The following is a 20079-nucleotide window of genomic DNA, read 5'->3' as shown; positions in this document are numbered from 1 at the left end:
TAAGGGAAATCAGAAGAGTTTCTCTATTACATTTCATCTTTCAATGGCTGTAGTGTAGAAGGTATGACAAGGAGAGCCTATACATGTTGACTGAAAAGTTAGAGAGCCATCAATGTTTTCAAGGAAGAGTTGCAGCCAAGGGAAACAAAACCTCTTTGTGTTCAATGGATTTTGCTTCACCTATTTGATGGAATAGCAGAGCTAGGGAAATACTTAGGAAAATTAAATTAAAACATTTTCTGGATATTCCCCAAATTAAATATAACCTAAAATGTGTCAGATATTCATATTAAAAGATTTTTAATTATGCCATTTTTCAGCTAAAATACAGTTTTTTTTAATTAAGTTTTTTAATTGTTATATTACCACATTTGAAGGCTCAGACTGATTTTATATTTTATGGCTATTTTTCTTGAACTGTTTTAAAAATTTTCTTGACTTTGTATACAGATTTTTATGTTACATAAAAGTACCAAGCTTCAAAAGGGCATCATAAAGGCAAGCCTAAGACCAGTGCACTAGGGAAATATCTATTCCCTAAGTTTCTATGACAATGAATGGAACCAGAAGGAAGACTGTGGGATCTTCCCTGTCACTTCCAGGTTTAATACTATGTTCTTCAGATAAAGATACATACATTCACAGAAGGAGGTGTAGCTCACCCTAACTTTAGGTTAGGCATTCATTCTTACCTAGTGGTAAGGCTCCCTCTATGAATAATGGAAAGAGATACATACTTCTAGAGACTCTTACTTTGCCCTGAGTTAGGAGGGAGAAGAAATCAGCCTTTAGATGTTTCTGTTTCTTTCCACCAAGCATAGAGGGAGCCTATATGACTAAGACAAGACACCTGACTTTTACATATCTAAAATTTGATGAGCTAAATCTGACTCACAGTTCATATTAACCTATACTCTTGTGTAATCCTAGTGTATCCCATACTCTTGCAACCTCTTACAAATTAAATATGTATAATTTTGGTTGCAGTTCAAAATGTCCACCAACTCCAAGGGTGCTATCTTGGACTCACTGAAAAAGTCCAATTTTGTTCCTATGTGAGTGAGGCCAAGATTTCACACAAGCAATTTAAAAATAGTAGAATGCTGTTAACTGGTAGTATGTAAACCCATGGTGAAGAAGGCAAAGAGTGATTAACGTACCTATCAGAGTGCTCAAAGTGCCACATGTAGCAAACACTAGATGCAGTGGTGTCTACTTAGAGTAGGCAAAGCATATATAATGTTATAAAAATAAGATGCTAATGTTTAGAGTGTAGGTAGGGTCACCCCCAAGGAGAATGAATGAATAAAACACTAACAGGAATATAATTTTGAGTGGTAGAATTAATTGTTTTTCCAAAGAGGAAGAAAACTGCTACCTCCCTCATGAGGTCTGAAATTTCTCACATTTCATAGACTTCCCATCTTTACTTGTTGGAAAAAACGAATATCATCTGTTAGATCAAGTTCTGTCTGACTTCAGGTCATCTTCCTAAAAATCAACAGGAAACAAAGAACTGACCTTGCTCTCTCTGAAGTCAATGAGTAAAATCCYATAGAGCTCAATGACATCAGAGAGCAAAGCCAAGTCAAATACTGCTTACTTTCAGGATTCTAATAGCTTTTCTTTTATAAACTCAGTCATGTATAGTCAGTATATAGTATTAGACAAAAACAGTCTGTGTTTTTTTAATCGATATTTTGCTCCATTTGCCCAACTTAATTCCTTTAGATCTTTTGCTCAGAAAGTTTTCATCAAAGTTTTCTTTCATGCTTACTTTCTTTTTCTTTGTCTGCTAATTAATAGATCAATAATCAAAAGGAAAGAGTGAGAGTTGCTTAATTTTATGGGCTGGGCACCTGTGTGGACTTCAGAAGCATTGGAAACCATAAATGCCAGTTACTCTTTGTACTGTCAAGGCCTCTCAGAAATGCTATAAATTTCTGTGTGAGCATTGTTCATTTCCATTTGCTTCAGGAATTGAGATGTGAATGACAATAGGAGCTTCTTCTCAGACAAGTTCAGTTTCTTAATTCTCACCAGGCAAAAATTGTCTTTATTTTCTGAAATAAGTGATTGTAGTGAGAATGTTATAGTTGCACAGGTGGACAATCATAGGTTCCAGCAGAGGAGAAGCAAGGGCAAGATAAAGAAAGAAGGGAATTTTTTATATGTCATACAAGAACAGTACAAAAAAAACTTTTGTATTACAGTAGATGGATGTCTCACTATTTTTAGCTGTTCTTTAAAGGATTTGAGAAATGGCTGCTACACAAATGATCTATTTGAAAAGATAAGCATCCATACCGAGAGCAGGAAAGCGGACATTATTTTCAGTGCAGTTTAAATATCTAAAAATACTATTAAGCCATTTTAGTATCTTTAAGGAAGTGAGTCAGACTTTTCTTTCTGTAACTTGTCTTCTGTACTTACCACTAAAACTACACTTACTTACCAGTTTAGTTTTACTTTACTGACATCCTGAAATAAAATGCAGTAATATCTTCAGTACAGCTTTTCTTTTACCACACAATTCTTGACTATAAAATAGCTGTTTTTAGATTACTCTTATGTTTTTTTTAATAGAACAGGACAAACTAAGAGTTGAAGAGAAAGGTTAAAAGTCTACAAGGGATCTTAGGAGATCACATAGCCCATTTTCTATACCCCACTGTAGGGTCAACTATACTTCCTTCCTTCCTGACAGATGTTTATCTAACCTACTCTTCATGATCCTCAGTGATAGACACCATATACTTCTTAAATGATCTATCCCAGAGCTCCATTATTTCCAATGTTAAAAAGCTTTTCAAAAGCTTTTCCTAACATCTTGCCTGAATTTCCCCAGCTGCAATTTTAAGGCCAATACTTCTTGTACTAGCCACAGTGAATGCGGAGAGCAGTTTGTTCCATTTCTCTTTGCAGGGAATAGTTTATTCCCTTCACTTCCTATATTTGGAAACTGTCAGCTTGTCTCTCTTTTCTTTTGTAGGCTGAATGACTGGGGTGCTTTCCTTATAGGTCATGGTTTTAGATCTCTGAGAGTTTCTATTTTTTTTCCTCAATTTCTTACAGTTCACCACATGGTTTCTTAAATGCATGGCCAAAAACTGTAGCCAGTACTCATTTGAGGTCTTGCAGATTCTGAGTAGAATGGAAAGAATTCCCATATCCTCTAGGCCATACTTCTTTTATTCATTGCTGTATGTTGTTTGGCTGTTTGTTTTTTTCATAAAACATAAATGCTTTCCAAGTCACAGTTCCAGCTTACTAATTGGGATCAGTAGCAAGGCAGTTTATGAATGGCTGAAGGAGAACCATGGAAAAAAGCTAACCTGAAGCTTTAGGATGTGTTTTGCATCCATTTCTATTTTTTCTACAGAGGTATAGTCAATAGATACTACAAATCCTATGCATTACATTCCAGTTTTAGTTGAGTGTCCTGGCTTAGGCTACTATTCTCTATAAAGCATAATTCTGTATTAAAGAGAGTAGTTTCACTCTCTTTTGTTTTATAAAAAATAGGTGCCTGTGTTCTAAGTATTGTTAACAAACCCTCAGTATGGCAATATTTGGGTATCCTAGAAATATCTTCAATAATAATACCAAGAAATAATACAAACAAGAAACTTTGCTTGTTTATTTTCCTTCATAAGGCTCTTTATGTCTCCGTGCCTACAGAATAAGAGTGTTATGAGAATGGTTTGGACTAAAGATACTTTTTGATAGCAGAGTTGGGATGCTGTTATATCCTCCTGAGAATGAACTGGAAGCAGTGTCTGATGTTGAAATTGTTCCTGACAATAAAAAGACGTATTTTTTTCTCACTGATTTTTTATGTCTACTATTTTCCTGGAATTGTGTCATCCACATAACTTAGCTACCCACTGAGCCCAAATTCAGCTGGGTGAATTAGTCCATCACCTCTTAACTTTAGGGAAATGAACAAGTCATCTTCCATGCAACACTGAAATAGTTTTAAATGTGATTTGATGTTCTCTGTCTATTGATGACTAAAATTCTGGGGATAATTTATCCTCCAGTGTAGTTAGAATGATGGTAAATTTCTCTTTTAGTCACTCTTTAAATAGATTTTGTATGTTTTAGCATGAAAGAGGTCTAAGGATTTGAGCAAGCAATTACCAACAAACAAAAACTTTAAGGCTATGGATATTCTTCAGTGTTACTAATAGAGTTTTGAGAGTTCAGCTAAGCACTAGCTCCTGTTACTCATTAGTCCATGAACATAAATGAAAAATAATGATATGGGAAATCTGAAAACATTATTGAAATTCCCCGTAATCAAAATAGAATTGAAATGGATATTAAGGTAATGTAACATACTAATTATCTTGACTCAAATGAGAAATGTTTGAGTCTTCACTCAAGCATTGGGCCAACTCAGTTCAGTTATATATACAGAAACTCTTAGGTATATATACAGATGTGCTTTCAGATAAATACACAAAATAGAGCTGAGGGAACAGTTCTATGGAGATAGCTCTTTTTCTTTGCTTTTCTTCCCATCCAATGACTGGAATGTGAGTTACTGCCACAAGTGCCCTGTGCTGGTATCCATCCACAGCCTTTCTTCACATTGTCATTATGAGGGTGGATGTCCTGTTGTTTTATGAATTAACAAATTTGATATTCCCATTTGTCCTGTTTCCCTTCTCTGTTTCTGTAATGTATGGGTGCAAGTGTTTGCCGTGATCCCAGTAAGAAAGCACTCTGTAAAGTATTGATTAAAATGCCATTTATTAGAACTAACACTAGAAGGAAAAATTGTCCCTTCAGATGATGAGAACCCTGAGTTTTGCACCATTGGACGGGCCTCCAGTCAGGTCATGGCATGAGGTGCAGACCCTGTCCATGGAGAGGTTCACCCGCATGGTGGTCTTTACAGTTTTTATAGGATTGTCTTAGAAGTAAACAATTCTATTCATCATTTTTACTGTCAAGTGAAAGGATGTTCACATGAGAATGTGCTGGTTCACTTAAASAAAAGGGCACTCCTGTGGTGTCACTGTCAGGTGCCCAACGGGGCCACCTACAGGCTCCTCTGTTAGGATTAGCTAGCTAAGTTTGTCCTGTGGCCAAGGCATATGTACAGCACGGCACAGGCCTGAAGCCCAAATGATATGTACAGCACAGCAGAATAAAATGCATGTCAGAATTAAGAAACTATTCTGTATCTGTCTTTCTCTACCTTCATCATCTCTGTTGTGAGCAGGCACATGCTGATGATGTTCTGTACACACATCTCTCTGCTGCAAGCAGGAACCTTAATTGCTTAAGAGAAAGAGGTAGATTATGTCTACATTTGTTTTAAAAAGTTCTTAAAATGTTTTGAGATTAGGGCAATGTGTTAAATGTCCTCGTCTTTAATACTGGCCCAGGGTCAGACAAGGTGAACCTGAAATAGGGCATATTCCTGTGAAACAAAATTAGGAACCTTTCAGTGGAAAATATCCCCAAACTGTTTTATTGCAGAAGTTAGATTGCATGTATTGTAATTAACTTCCACCTTTCACTTCCTAAATCAGTAACATAATTTTCTATATTCCTTTACATATTACTCTATAAAGAACAAGTAGAGTTTATCTTGGATAGATGGCTTTTAAGATATAATGTGAACTATATTCCTGGGGATTAATATCCAAGTAGGTATCAAGCTAGCAAGCATATTCTTCCTGTGTGTGTTTAAGAAAATCAATTAGTCAGTCTTCTGGTAGTCCATCTTATTTGGTATGTTTTGTGTATAGCATTCACTTTGTATATTAACAATTTGTAAAATGCTTTAAAACAAAGATCCAAACAAAGAATTTTCCTCAGTGCCTTGCATTGCCCTGATTTGACCTCAAAGGACTTTTAAGAATGAAAAGCTATACACACATGTACTCCCAAGAGTATTTCCCAGCCCACATATATAATTGATTTAAAATATAGAGTTCAACAGTAAGGGGCCAGACTGACTCTGGGTTTCAGGCCTGTGCAGCAACAGACATTTGCAGTCTGAAGAGGTGTTGGCTGAGTTAGCGGGTTTCAAAACTCCATTGAATGGTTTTAAAGATACCACAAATGTTACACATTAGTTACAATAATGCAATTTAGTGGATGTTATTAACCTTAGTTCCATAATATAGAGCATTAATGTATGCGGTAGTTTATATAGAAATGTAAAAATAAAGCACTGCTACACCATAGTTTCACAGCACTGATGAAAAAATTAGCAAACACGGGCGATTTGTATTACATTGGAAAAGCCAGCTTACAAGATTACTAACTGTAATAGTCTTAATATCCCAGAGCATGGAAACCAAGGAGTGGAGCCCAGGAGAGGGGAGGGAGGCATGGGGGTGTTAGTAAAGTATGAAAAGAAACATCTGAAGCAACACAGTGGCCAAGATGCAAATCAAATGTCTCTGTGAAGGGAACAGTATGATCGTGCTGACCTTAGATCAAAAACTAAAACTTCATAAAACAATGGGGTTCTCTCAGCTTCTGAAGTGCAAGGCTTTTTCAGAATTGGTTTTTACCAGAAAGTTACTGATAACTGCATGCTAGCTTAAAAGCAATATTGAAGTTTTCAGGAAGTTTAGGAAAACAGACAAAAATAAGCTATTTTGTATTGTGATTATTTTGAAGGCCTTCTCCTTAGCATCTGTCCAAAGTTTTAAACAGAAATAAGTGAAAGATTTTTAACACAAAGGTCATATCATGTACTGCCATAATTTAAATGCAGAACTACATTGTCACCTTTTTGATGTAAGGCCTTTTAGCATGTGTTTATTTGCACTTGTGTGCAGGCAAGCAGTTTGATCAGTGCCCGGTTTTTTGCAGCTACAATTTTTGTTTCTGAAGTCTGCTCTTCTCTTGAATTCCGTAAGTTAGGCTTTTTATTATGACATATGACTCTACTACCATTTAACCTTCTTGACCTATAGTGATTTGCAATTAAAAAAAAATAATCAATCTTGGATTATTTGGAAGTCCACTCGAATATGCCAAGGGGTGATTAGACCTACACAATCCTTGCTTTATTCACATTATTTTTCAGCTGTATGTGCTGTATTTTAGAGGACTGTTCTGCATGCTTTTCATGTGTTGCTGATCTGAGTGGATTTCAGATGACCTCTTCTGACATTGCCCCAGTCTGTTCACATGACTTGACTTTGTGAGTTAGACAGATGACTCCAAAAGTACAGATTACTCAGTTAGGTCACTTTTATCTGCAGGCARCTCTCATGTGTATGTGGTAGGGGAGGAAGGGAGGGAGGCAAAGGGTGGAGCAGAGCTCTGAAAGGGTAGAGATTATAGCATAGCTCTATACAGCCCACAGTAAACACAGATCTCCAGTATAAAGAAGCTTACTGTCTGTGACAATCTATTAAAAACAAAAAAAAAACAAAAAAACCCCCCAGCTTTCTAGGTAGAAGAATAGCCTGCATTTGCAGTGGACCCATGCTCAGTCTCACTGAATGCAATACAAATTGAAAGTCTGAAATTCTATAAATTAGTAATCACATAAGCAAGGTTTAAAAATACTGTGGAAACTGCATGAGCTACTTGCATTCAGCAGAATATAGCTCAGCTTTTTTTTATTATAATAAATGTGCCATCCATCACCTGAATGAACTGGAGAATTCTTAATATGACAGGCAATTGTTTTAACGTGGGCCTTGCTACGCTGTATGTTGACATCACTTTGCCAAAAAGTAAAATGAGAGTACAATGTGGATTATTTTCTTTAGATCAGATTCTTATGCACCATAGTCTTTATTATGATAGCTGATAGTTTCAGGCCTCGTTTAAACTGTGAATCTCAAGCATACTGTCCACCTGTCTGATCCTGGTGCATAACCTGACTGAATCCCACTCAACGTCAGCTCAGGACCAATGCACAGACCATTTTCCTCACCCTGCATCCCACGACAGTTGTCTCTACTGAAGTAAACCTAGGTGTGGATAAAAGAGGGATTCAGAGCATAGTTTGTCCAGATTCCCATCCAGATTATCAGGGAGCAAGGATTCTGGGATGAACTCCAGCACACTGTTGTTTCAGTGTACTGTACAGTTCAGATATAATGATAAAATCTACGTGTACCATTGTGGTAGTTGACCTGCAGACTCCTATCAAGGTCAGCTATAGACATTGTATTCTCAACACTTTGGCTATAGTAATAAAAAAAACAAAACCCAAAGGTTAGGTCTAAAAGGCTCACATTTTAAATCAATTACTATTTTTTTCTGGCATTTCCCCCTGTATGTAAAGTAAGCTTACAGGAAATACTAATTATTTCTCTAGTGCTGTAATACAAGTTTAAAAATCAGAAGTACAACTCTACAATAATATCATTAAAGTAGCTTGGGTAGTAGATCACTTTGACCCCCCCCCTTCATTTTTAGCCAGTCAAACTGGTGTTATGCAATCTAATGCATAGACAGCTGTAGGCAAGTCTGTATCTTTCTACAACCTCTTCTAAAAGGAGGGGTAGTGGCAAAATCTGAAATGGATATGCATGGCTTCTTTGTTTGCAGGAAGGAGAAATATAGTTCTCTCCACTGTTACTGCCAGTGCTGAATTAGTCACTACCTCTTACATCTTTCTGGAATCATAGGATGATGTAAAATAAGCATCAAATGCATCCACTGAAAGAAAAGTGATGTCAAAGGTTTGATCAGTTCTGCTTGATTTGTTAGTAATTATGTGAGACAGTTGCTGTATGAGCAGTACTGAGTTTCTTGTAGCACATTGGTTTCTTAATGGTTGCCCATAACAGATCTGCAGAGAGGATACACTTACCTGGGTGTCAAAAATCAATGCTATATTTGGTGGCAAATAAGACCAAAACAGGTTTCACTGAAACCTGGAATTCAAGTTAATTGTTTTGAGCAGACTTCTTTGTTTATAGTGGGGCATTCTGACCAGTGTGCAATAGAGCTTTGTGGAAAAACATTGGACAGATCTTCTGTGATATTTAATTTAACTGAAAAAGCTTTCCCTAAACTGAGCCAGTAATAACAAAACAAACATTATTATGATAGCAAATAAGAGACTATTTTGGAACTGAACACAAATGACAGTTCCATTCCAAAGGAGAACGAAGGTTCCTCAAGCCAGTCTATAACATGCACGCTTTATTTGCTTGAATATTGTAAGGATTTCTTGACTGAACAAATTACTAGTAAACTGCTGTAAGGTAGCTATTCAAAAATAATGTATATATCAAATTCTCTTATCACAAAAGTTAAACTTATTTTATTTTTTTTAATAACATAATATCTACAAATTAAGCAAAGCCATGGATTTGCAAATAATTTCTGTATGCCCATTAGTCATATGAGTTAGTATCTCCATATTAGTTACACTGAGGAAGAGAAGATGGCACAGACTGGGATTGTCATAATTCTGTGTTGCTGGCCTTGCTTTACAATGTAATAAGCCTGGAAAGTTTGTTCCTGGTCGTCCAGGTTGGGAAGACCTTAAACACAACAGTAGGCATAGATGCAGATACAGTCGTAGTCCACAGCCATTTCTTTTTCGTCTACTGTTCAGCTCAGTGATTTTCCTAGGAGATCTGTTGACAGCCACTGAAATATCAGTGTCACATATTTGTTCCTAATCATTCTAGTGAAAATGCTGAGATTTCCCACAAATGCAAATTACTCCTTCTATTAAACTATATATCACAGACTGGTAGGAACCACATTCATCACAACTACTCTTACAGCGTGTCTGTGCCTTGACTTACGTTTTGGTTGAAAATATTACCAAAAAGAAAATACTGTTTAATTTGTTTGAAGGTACTAACTTGTATATGTGTCATTGCATCAAAATACAGACTCAGATTTTTGCATAATACATGACTCTCCATTTCTGATAAAGTGTCAGCACCTTGGACTCATAAATTAGTTTATTGGCGTGAGAGTGAAAGTATGTGTATTTAACTGCAAATATGATTGTATTTAATGCTCTGACTGAAATTATTCTGCAGAAGCCACTAACCCAGTTTGTTTGGAAGTGTTTTTTACAAAATGGCTGCAACAGTCTATTCTCTTGCTTTGTACAGGCTTACCTCGGAGATATTGCGGGTTCAGTTCCAGACCACCACAATAAAGCGAATATCGCAATAAAGCGAGTCACATGAATTTTTGGTTTCCAGTGCATATAAAAGTTATGTTTATACTATACTGTAGTCTATTAAGTGTGCAATAGCATTATGTCTAAGAAACCAATGTACCTACCTTAATTAAAAAATACTTTCTTGCTAAAAAATGTTAACCGTCATCTGAACCTTGAGCGAGTCGTAATCTTTTTGCTGATGGAGGGTCTTGCCTCAGTGTTGATGGCTGATGACTGATCAGGGTGGTGGTTGCTGAGGTTGTGGTGTCTGTGGCAATTTCTGAAAATAAGACAGCAAAGAAGTTTGCCGCATCAATTGACTCTTCCTTTCACGAAGGCTTTCTCTGTAGCATGCGATGCTGTTTGATAGCATTTTACCCACAATAGAACTTCTTTCAAAATTGGAGTCAATTCTCTCCAACCCTGCCGCTGCTTTATCAACTAAGTTTATGTAATATCCTAAATCCTTTGTTGTCATTTCAACAACATTCACAGCATCTTTACCAGGAGCAGATTCCGTCTCAAGAAACCACTTTCTTTGCTCCTCCATAAGAAGCAACTCCTCATCCGTTCAAGTTTTATCATGAGATTGCAGCAATTCAGTCGCATCTTCAGGTTCCACTTCTCATTCTAGTTCTCTTGTTATTTCCACCACATCTGCAGTTACTTTCTCTCCTGAAGTCTTAAACTCCTCAAAGTCATCCATGAGGGTTGGAATCAACTTCTTCCAAACTCCCGTTAATGTTGATATTTTGACATGCCTTCCTCATTAAGCTTAATCATCTCTAGCTTTTGATTGAAAGTGAGAGACGTGCAACTCTTCCTTTCACTTGAACACTTAGAGGCTGTTGCAGGGTTATTAATTGCCCTAATTTCAATATTGTTGTGTCTCAGGGAATAGGGAGGCCTAAGGAGAGGGAGAGAGAGGGGGGAATGGCCGGTCAGTGGAGCAGTCAGAACACACACAACATTTATCCATTAAGTTTGCCGTCTTATATGGGCACGATTCGTGGCGCCCCAAAACAATTACAATAGTAACATCAAAGATCACTGATTACAGATCACCGTAACAGATATAATAATAATGAAAAAGTTTTAAATATTGTGAGAATTACCAAAATGTGACACAGAGACATGAAGTGAGCACATGCTGTTGGAAAAATGGTGCCGATAGACTTGCTCGACACAGGGTTGCCACAAACCTTCAATTTGTAAAAAATGCAATATCTGCGAAGTGCAATAAAGTGAAGTGCAATAAAACGAGGTATGCCTGTACTTGGAATTTCACTGATATGTGTCATTTTGGAGTTGCAAAAACAGGAATGAATGAGGTATTTCCCACTGGTAAAAAGATTTTACASCTTTTCGCTTAGGTCTGAGAAAGTAAAAGTAAAACAGTATGGCTTATTCAAGCACAGGAGCAATATTTTTTTTTCTCTGAAGAGAAATGCTGACAGAACATATAAGTATTTAAAGAGTGCTACCCTTGGACTTAGAATTACAGCTAAGCAGTATCCTCAGATGCTTCAGGATATACACTAGGTAGATAATGAACCATGACGTGAGTTGGGCATCTCAAGCCAGGGAAGGCAAGAATGTCCTGTACAAAGGTCCTTGATCTGCCTGGTTTCTCTCAGTAGTACAGCATTTTTCTACAAATATCAGTGCTGTAATTTAATAGAAATTGCTGGCCTTTTTTTTTTAAATGGTCCCAATCCTTTAGCCTGTAAGTCTATCAGATATCACCCATGGACTTCAGTGACAGTCCGGTTGGACTGGAGAATACCTAGAGGAATGACACACTTGCCATCATTTGAGCTTAGATTCTGGAACGTATTTGGGTCTACCAGTCTATATGAAGCTTGAGGGAGGAGGAAGAAGAGCAAGCAAAGGGTCCCATAAAATTTGGTTTCCAGAAGCAAGGATTGTGACAAGTTTCAGAAAAGTTTTGGAAATCTGTGCAGAACCCCTGTTCATGCTACCTGCTGAGGCAAAGAAACAGGCTTACATACGCTGGAATGATGCCAAGACCATCCAGTTGACCTTTGAAGTAGCTGCATTTTAGCAGTCTCCCATTAGCCTGCCATGGGGACACCTGGCCATAAGAAGTGAATTTCCCTACCTGACCTGGCAATGCTCCTGYCCTTGGTACAGTCTGTGGTTCCCTACTGCAGTTGCCTCACTGCCTGCTGTGGCTCAGTCCCCCCATGTTTTCAGGAACAGACAGAAATTGCAAGTGGATATAGGAACAAATTTGTTTTCCAAAACTTGGACCATTAGTTCTAGGGAATGTAAGGTAATATGAGAGCAATTTACAGCGCAGAGAAACAAAGGAAAACTGAACTGACACCCCAGCCTAGACAGAAGAGTTTTTCCCCTCCTTCCTCTCATCTGGACCCTTCATTGCCCCTTCCTCACTATGGTTATTTTGCCCATTATTCTCTTCCTGCAGCTTGAAGCTGTCCTTCAGCATTTATTTTTTTAATTTTTCATATTACAGAGCTCCTCAAATGCATTCAGGAACCACTGAGAAAAAGAGCAGTCATAGGGATAGGGGCTATAAAGCTGGAGATGTGGTGGGAAGAAGATCGTTATCTGAGAGATGATCTTTCTCCCAGAATGCTCTATTTAAACAAGAAGATTAAGGCCAATGGCAGAGACCAGACTGCACAGCCCCTGTAGAGGCTTCAAAGGCTGTGAAGCAGTGACAACCACCCTCTCTCACTTAGTGTGGAGTGGATATTCAGGACTAGAACAGTGGAGGCTAAAACTTCTTGTCTTGCCTGAGTTGTTGATGGAAGTCAATAAGCCAAAATTTGCTGCACTAGTAGTTCCATGGTTTTTACTAGAACTACTCTAGTGGTGGTTTGGTTGAATCAGGCTGCTCAAGAGAGTCAGGTGAGCAAGATCTGATCTATGGGCTTGAATGCCTGAAAACAGTTGCAGTTTTGTTTGATCATCAGAGGGGACAAAGGCAAGGAGTATGTTCCCAGCCTTTATAACACTGTGCAGTATTGTTTGTAAGCAATACAAAACCGTGGTTCAGATCAGTGGAGAAAATGTTCTTTGGCCTTTCTCTTTTTCAAAGCAATGTCACTTTTGACAGCTAATAGTGAAAGAGGGATGCATACACGTACACGTGTTAGGAGAGTAGTGCAATAAATAGGTTGATTTCTTGCATCTCTGTTCTGGGGCATGGCAGAGTTTCATTTGATTCATAATTTCTTCAAAATCCAATGCAGGCATCTTGATGTAAGTACACAAACTCTTCCGTGTTGAAATCTGCCCATACTAAGTGGATGCTGTTACATATATTTGGTTTTTATTCTTATTGAACCCATGGAGAGAAACCAGAAAATGGGTTTCAGAGAGCACAGAAGGAGGTAAGATATGTCATTAATTTCTGTATTTTCTGCCTTTTGCAAATTTACTCAAACCTTAATGTTATCAGTCTCAGTCCTTTCTCTCCAGGTCTCCTGAACAGCAAGCTTGTTTTGTGATATTCCAGTGGGGAGTCATAAATGTCTCTTGCCTGTTCAGAACTGAATAGGTGACTGTGTGAACGTCTGTGTAGGTTAACAGGGATGTTTATCTAACGTATTTTGAAATCAAATGACACTGTTTTCAGGATGCATTTATAATGCAGTTAGTGGTCTTCCTGAAAAATGAGGGCAGATGAGCTGGAAGCACAATGTTTATTTTATGTCAAACCATTGCTAATCGGGGCTGTCACTGAAGTGTACTGTATATCAGCATCATAAAATTTAATCAAGATAATTTGAACAAAAGGCATTTGGGAAATCTGCTTCAGTCCTCCTTTCATAGAAGTTATGCGGCCACATATTTATCAGATATATTTTTCATATACTGCTTTGAAAGTCAATGTTAATCCTTCCCTTGCTGCTGAGTTCTTATAAGAGTTATTTACCCTCTTCTGTTTATTTGCTTTTCCCAGATATTAAGAATTTTATTCTCTTCTTTTGTTACATGATCCTTCAAGAACACTGAATGTTCTTCTTTGGACTTTTAATGTAACTTACCCAATTTTCTGTTATTTCCTGTCCCCTTTTCCTTTATGCAAATTACCTAGTCCCTTGGGTAGTCTGCAAATAAAAACTGCAAAATGTAAAAGGGATTAGAACCAATTAAAAATATACTTTTCCAGCTCACACTTATACTTTCTTTCTCTAGGTCTTAGATTTATTGTAACAAACACGCGTGCATAGAGCCAATGGGTAGCTGGAGTGTTTGAAGGAAATCTCTGTCCTTGCCATATCGAGGTATTTTAGGAAAATATTTTTTTGTTTCTCAGCATAAATGACTGAAATGATCCAGTAGATATTCTGTTTCTGATCAAGTATTTGATGATTAAAGTATTAAATAATATGTATTCGCTGCAGATAGAAACAGACCTAGATCTATATTCAGCCCATGGTGGTTCCTATAGTGTTTCTACCAGAAAGCTGAGCTCTAGAGCATAAGCTATTTTAAAAATACATTTCCACACCAGTAGATTCCTGGTTACTGATTTTTCTACTAGGGAAGAAAGAAATAGGGAAGCTTCAAAATGTAAATGCAGAGTTGTATACCTGAAAATTACTTCAATTGCTATTTCTAAGGTGAGAGTAATGCACAGCCATATCATTCTAAGATTGCCTGAAGATTGATGGGAAGAACTTGACTGCTTTTCAAGCACTTCTGATGCAGGTGTTCATGGGCAGTCATCTCCTCCACCTCTAGCCTCCTGCTTCTCTCCCACACAGCATCTGACTCCTACTGAAACTGCTGCACACAAGCTGTTGAGGGTCACTTCATCTTTGCATTAGGGATCTTGTAGCTCTTTACTGTCAGTGTACTGAGCAGTCTAGAGCCTTTATACATGCTCAGTCATGGTATAGAGCCCAATACATATCTTGCAGGCTTATTACTATACTATTTGAGGATGTGATTTGAAATATGCATAATCTGGAACTTCGCCAAATTACTGTCTCATAAGGTACTAGCTATAGTGCCAGCTGCTGCACTACATTGCATTAATATGCTTAGAGCTAAATCCTCCTTGCTTTAGCCTCACAACTAATCTCATTGACATCAATTTGTTCCTAAGTCTTCTAATAACTATAGGGAGTTGCCATACCTCACAGGATCACCTTCAGGGATCACAAGACACACAACTGCACTCTCTGCAGATAACTTCTCTATTAAGTAACACAGTAAACAGAACTGATGTTTGACCTCTGCTTCATGCCTGGTGATTTTTGTCTTTGAGGGTTCAGACCTTCTGTATGAATTTGTAACTTTTTTTACTTAGAACATGGAGCCTTTGATGACACTTTGAAACAGTTGAGCAGTGTAGTAGATGGGGTCATAGAAACTAAGCACGTGAGCCTAAAATCAGCTTTAATTGTTGCTCACTCTTCCTGTCTCTGCTTACAGTGAATGTTGTGACTCATGCAACTTCTTTCTGTCTCAAGGGTGGCTGGATTTTGGTGAATCCTGCAGAAGTCCTTTTTCCATACAGTTGTTTTAAAGCCTTGCAGCATCAGTCATCCATAAAACTGGGGAAACTAGTCAGTCCGTTTCATAAAACGAACATTCCTTAACTTACAAAAACTATCAACAGAGATGTGAGAATTCACAAGCATTAAAAATAAATTATTGCATTCTCTTGAGAGTTTTTGAGATATTTTCTTCAGAGCAGTGTTTTACGTTCACTTCTTTATTCATTACTACCAATAATTTGAAGCAATATCTTTTTTTGATCAGCATCCCCTGGCCATCTTTAGTCCTTCTCTAACTAACTCAGTTAGTGACAGACAGAAAGGGACAGAAGAGGATTCAGTTCTCCCAGAGTCAAAACATGTTTCCACAGTGGCCTCCTCATGACAGCTCAGCAAGAGATATGGTGTTCCTGAGGCCTGAACTTTAATGGACTGAGAGCATGTAAAATATTTATTTACCAAATTTGTCTTGCCCAATTTGCCATTTTTGTCCTGTCTCTCCCTACTGCTACCATATTAGTTGGTAAGTGCTGTGATGGATCTTTTGTCTTTTATTTTGGTATTAAGAATAGAAGAGAGGGATGTTACAGATTCTTACATGTTCACAAAATACAGGCTTTAGATCAGATGGAGAAGATAGTTCTGGCTTTTTTCTATGAGGTTCTGAATTTTAGAGCTTGGAAGGTATATGATGCTTGAGAGAAAAGTGTTTATGTATGCAAATGTGCACATTTAAATTTTTAAAGGGATCTCAGAAGGCTTTGACATGAATTTCCGTTGACTTCTGGAGGAATTTGGCTCCCAGCTGTGCTTAGTGTCTTTGGAAAATTCATCTGTAACTATATGGTCTTACCATTGGGTTGAAAGACGAAAGACAGAAGAAAAGTACCCCAAAACTGAGGGGAATGATCCAGACTGTAGTCCTGAACAGGGTAACAAACTATTTTGCTAAAGCTTTTGCAGCCAAGATACAAAAGAAATGGAACTTGTGTTCCAGGAATGCTCCTCTGTGCCTGTCACCTACTATGTGAAGGAGGTTAGTCACAATGTGGGAACTCAGGCAAGAGTCCCTACACAGCAGATTTAATCTCAAGCATATACACAAGGTGTATCTGTGGGTCAAGGCCAATTCTGCTAGCACCCAAACTGAGCCAACCGGCTTTTCATTAACATAAGCCAGTGTTGTAGATACTTACTGTAACTGTAGACTAGCTTTTCCTGCTAGATGGAAACAGCTAGAAGAAGGAAAGAAGCTGTTTCCAAAAATAGTTAAAGCTCCTTCTCTTTGCAATCCCACTCTTTCCTAGTGTGTTTTGTTTGCTTGAATACAGTCTGCAGGTTTCAGAAGACACAGTCTAGAAGTATTTTACCATGAAGAATGTTTTCAGAGGGTCTCATGGATTCCTGGAATTAGTCAGGCTGCCATCGGAAATTCTTCCATAAATACGTAGCACAATAAAGTAACCATTAATGAAATATTCCTGAGGCAACTCCCACTAGTCACCTCCTAAGTTCAAAATAAGCATGCCTGTCATTGCCACTCTTTGTGCATGAATTCATGCACAGCCATGTGTGTTGATGCAGATGAACAGCAGTGACATTATATCTCACGGCCATGCTGGTGATGCCTTGTGTTACTCATGTGAAACAGTGGCTTGAGTAATCTCTCCATCCTGTGCCCACAGGCTAGAAAAGCAGGAAGAGAAAAGATTTATGAATGCTGTGATGTGTCCAGGTTTTTGCTGTCTCTTTAAGTGACTGCATTTTCTTAACGTGGTACTGAAATTAATGGCAGAACAAGCCACAAAGAATAGTAAAAGAGGTTCTGACTTCTATTCATTTGTGCTGTGAAATCTCTTGCTCTTCTTATTGCTTTGATAAAATAAAATCCATAGGATTATTAGAATTGTGTGTATTCAGTTTTGTTTTGTATTTTGTATTTTGTATTTTATGTTGTTCTACCAACTTTGTAACAGATGTAGATGATGTTCCTGGAAAAGTCATTATATCTCTGTTCAGTGACAGATTCTTTTCACCTTACTATAGTATTTCCCTAGAAACCTACTTCTCAGTATTCTTCGGTTCTTATAGTTACAGATATTAGATATTAGATAGCTATTAGATAGCACAGCCACTGTGCTGTCTAATATATCAGCCAGAAAAGCACAAGTCATTTCAAAATAACTCCCAGTCTCACTGTCCAGTGACTGGTGCTCTAATTCCACTAGTTCCTTTTTTTGTTACAATGCCCATCTGTTATGGACAGATGCTTAGGATTGTTTCAAGAGACTTACTGGATTGTCTTTCCACGATAGGCAAACTCATGTACCAATACAGCATCTTATGCTGCTTTTACCTCTGGGTGATGTAAGTATGTTTTCAGGAATACAATGCAAGAATCTGCACCTGAAGTGTCTACTGCAGATGTCTTTGGCCTTGGATTCACCTTTACCATAATGATTGCCACCATTCAGTAGATCCTTGGAAGAATCAAAGAAATGGATGTAAATTCCCTTAGGGTTTTTTTAAATTTTCCTCATCATACCTCCAAAAATTATTGTTCTGTTAGAGAAACAGAAGCCCAGCCCTGGTCATGGCTGGCTGGTTGTTTCCTGCTTCCTGGCCAAGACTACGAAGTTAGAAGTTGACTAATTGCTTCAAGATCATCTAAAAAAAGCCACTGAGATACCARTTGAGTGATAAGGTCAAGAATAAGGAACAGCTGAGAGAGGAAGACCTCCAGAGACTGTAGCACAGGAAGCAGTAGTATTTATGGGCTATTTCTGGCTGAGACACAGCTCAGCCACTAAATTCAGTTGAATATTTTGTGTGGTTTGTGCTGATGTGTTTTATAGACTAACATTTTGTGGAACATTTCATCCAAAGATTCAAGCACCTTGTCAAAGCCCAAACACTCCCAATATTGATGGGAGCATTATACCAACATGTGTCTCTGCATTAAAAACAGAGTGCAGCCTCGCCTTTTAACAACACAAATGAAAGAATACAAATAACTTGCACAAATGCCCATATAAAACTCACCACAGTTTTGGTAACTGAATGAGAGTTGAGCGTAGAAGTTATTGGTGATGACAGAATAATATTTGAGAGCATAGTAAGATTATCTTGCTGGGAAATTTACCACACTAAAAACCATGGGGTCTGAGAAATTACATCAYGATTTCTTGCAGGATTGAGAGCAGTTTGCACAGGACAGCAGTAATTACAGTACCAGTTTTGACAGGGATAAATGAGTGTTGCTAACATATAATCACTGACCAGTAAGTTCTAGAGTTTAAGGTGGCTGCTGTGTTCTCTGTTGGAACTGAAAGTAAGAACAAACATATGGAACATGGTGTTCCTTATAGGGTAGCACCCTAATTGTGGTTGGTAGTAGTTGCTTATGGAGAGCATTAAGAACTATGTGTGCATAGAAATGATCCTTCTGCAGTATGTCCTGATCCTGATTTGCTCCAGCACCTGCTGTCAGTCAAAGATTTTAGGAATTCCTGATCTGGAACCTTCTGAAATTAATTTTTGTATTGCCGGTAGTTCAGAGAGTGTATGCTCTGCTCAGTAGACCAGTTCAAAATACAAGCTTTTAAACTAGTTTCATTTATCTGTACATGACTGAGAAGCAGGATACAATGGAGTCATCTTGCCATTAAGGAGTAGAACTGATTCTCAGGAGATCTGGTTCTACTGTGGACTTGTCAGTTTATGGTTAAGAAACTCAGTCTTTTTGTGCCTTTTATCCTTAGTAAAATGGGGATAAAGATGCCTCTGTTATTTGCCATGCTGACTTGGGGAAGTACCACATGTAACCACATGATTTTCATTGGAGGCTATATTCCTATCATATAAATGAAAAGTATTTGAAAATCCGATCATGATATAGTACTAGATTTTTTTGCCTTTCTCTCCCTCTAGATTTTTAGAGTGTGGGATATACAGACCCTAACACTGCTACAGGTCTTCCATGATAATCAAGACAGTCCTGGAGAGATGGAGATCTTTGCCATGGTACTTGACAATAACCACCGCACGCTTATCACAGGTATGTTACTGCAACTAATGTGTGAGTGCATCTCCCTTGTTGAATTTGGTTTCGTTTGACCAAAGTTGAGGACAGGAAGAAGGTATATGGGATGCACCAAATTTTGGGAGGTAAGAGTATTTATACATGTTAAGATCATTTTGAAGTGATTCTTGCTATATATGGTGCTAGTTTCAATGTGGAATTATGCATGAAAATATGCATCAAGAGAACTAAAAGCAAAAACGAGAGTAAATGAGAAGTGCTTCTCTGAAGCCAAGGTGAGCCCTCTTCAGAAAAATTAAACTACACATACCTTCTGGAGCCTTGTCATTTGTTGAAAGCTACTCAGCTGCTGATCTTCCTGGACCCCCCTTCCTTTGGCCCTCTCCTCCCATTTGGAGGTTAAAGCAGCA

The 20079-nt window shown here is 37.9% G+C and overlaps 1 protein-coding gene across 1 annotated transcript in view; it reads left to right on the top strand.

The window, feature by feature from the left end:
- Positions 1-20079, top strand: part of WDR64 (WD repeat domain 64) — an 89479-nt gene that overhangs the window by 43243 nt on the left and 26157 nt on the right. The window contains exon 11 of the mRNA XM_026082124.1: positions 19558-19684. Within this exon, the coding sequence (XP_025937909.1) occupies positions 19558-19684 (127 nt within the window). The remainder of the gene's footprint in view (positions 1-19557; positions 19685-20079) is intronic.

This window comes from Apteryx rowi, unplaced genomic scaffold (genome assembly GCF_003343035.1).
Source record: "Apteryx rowi isolate R43461 unplaced genomic scaffold, aptRow1 scaffold_568, whole genome shotgun sequence".
Taxonomy (NCBI): Eukaryota; Metazoa; Chordata; class Aves; order Apterygiformes; family Apterygidae; genus Apteryx; species Apteryx rowi.
This window is presented reverse-complemented; position numbering and strand designations above follow the sequence as displayed.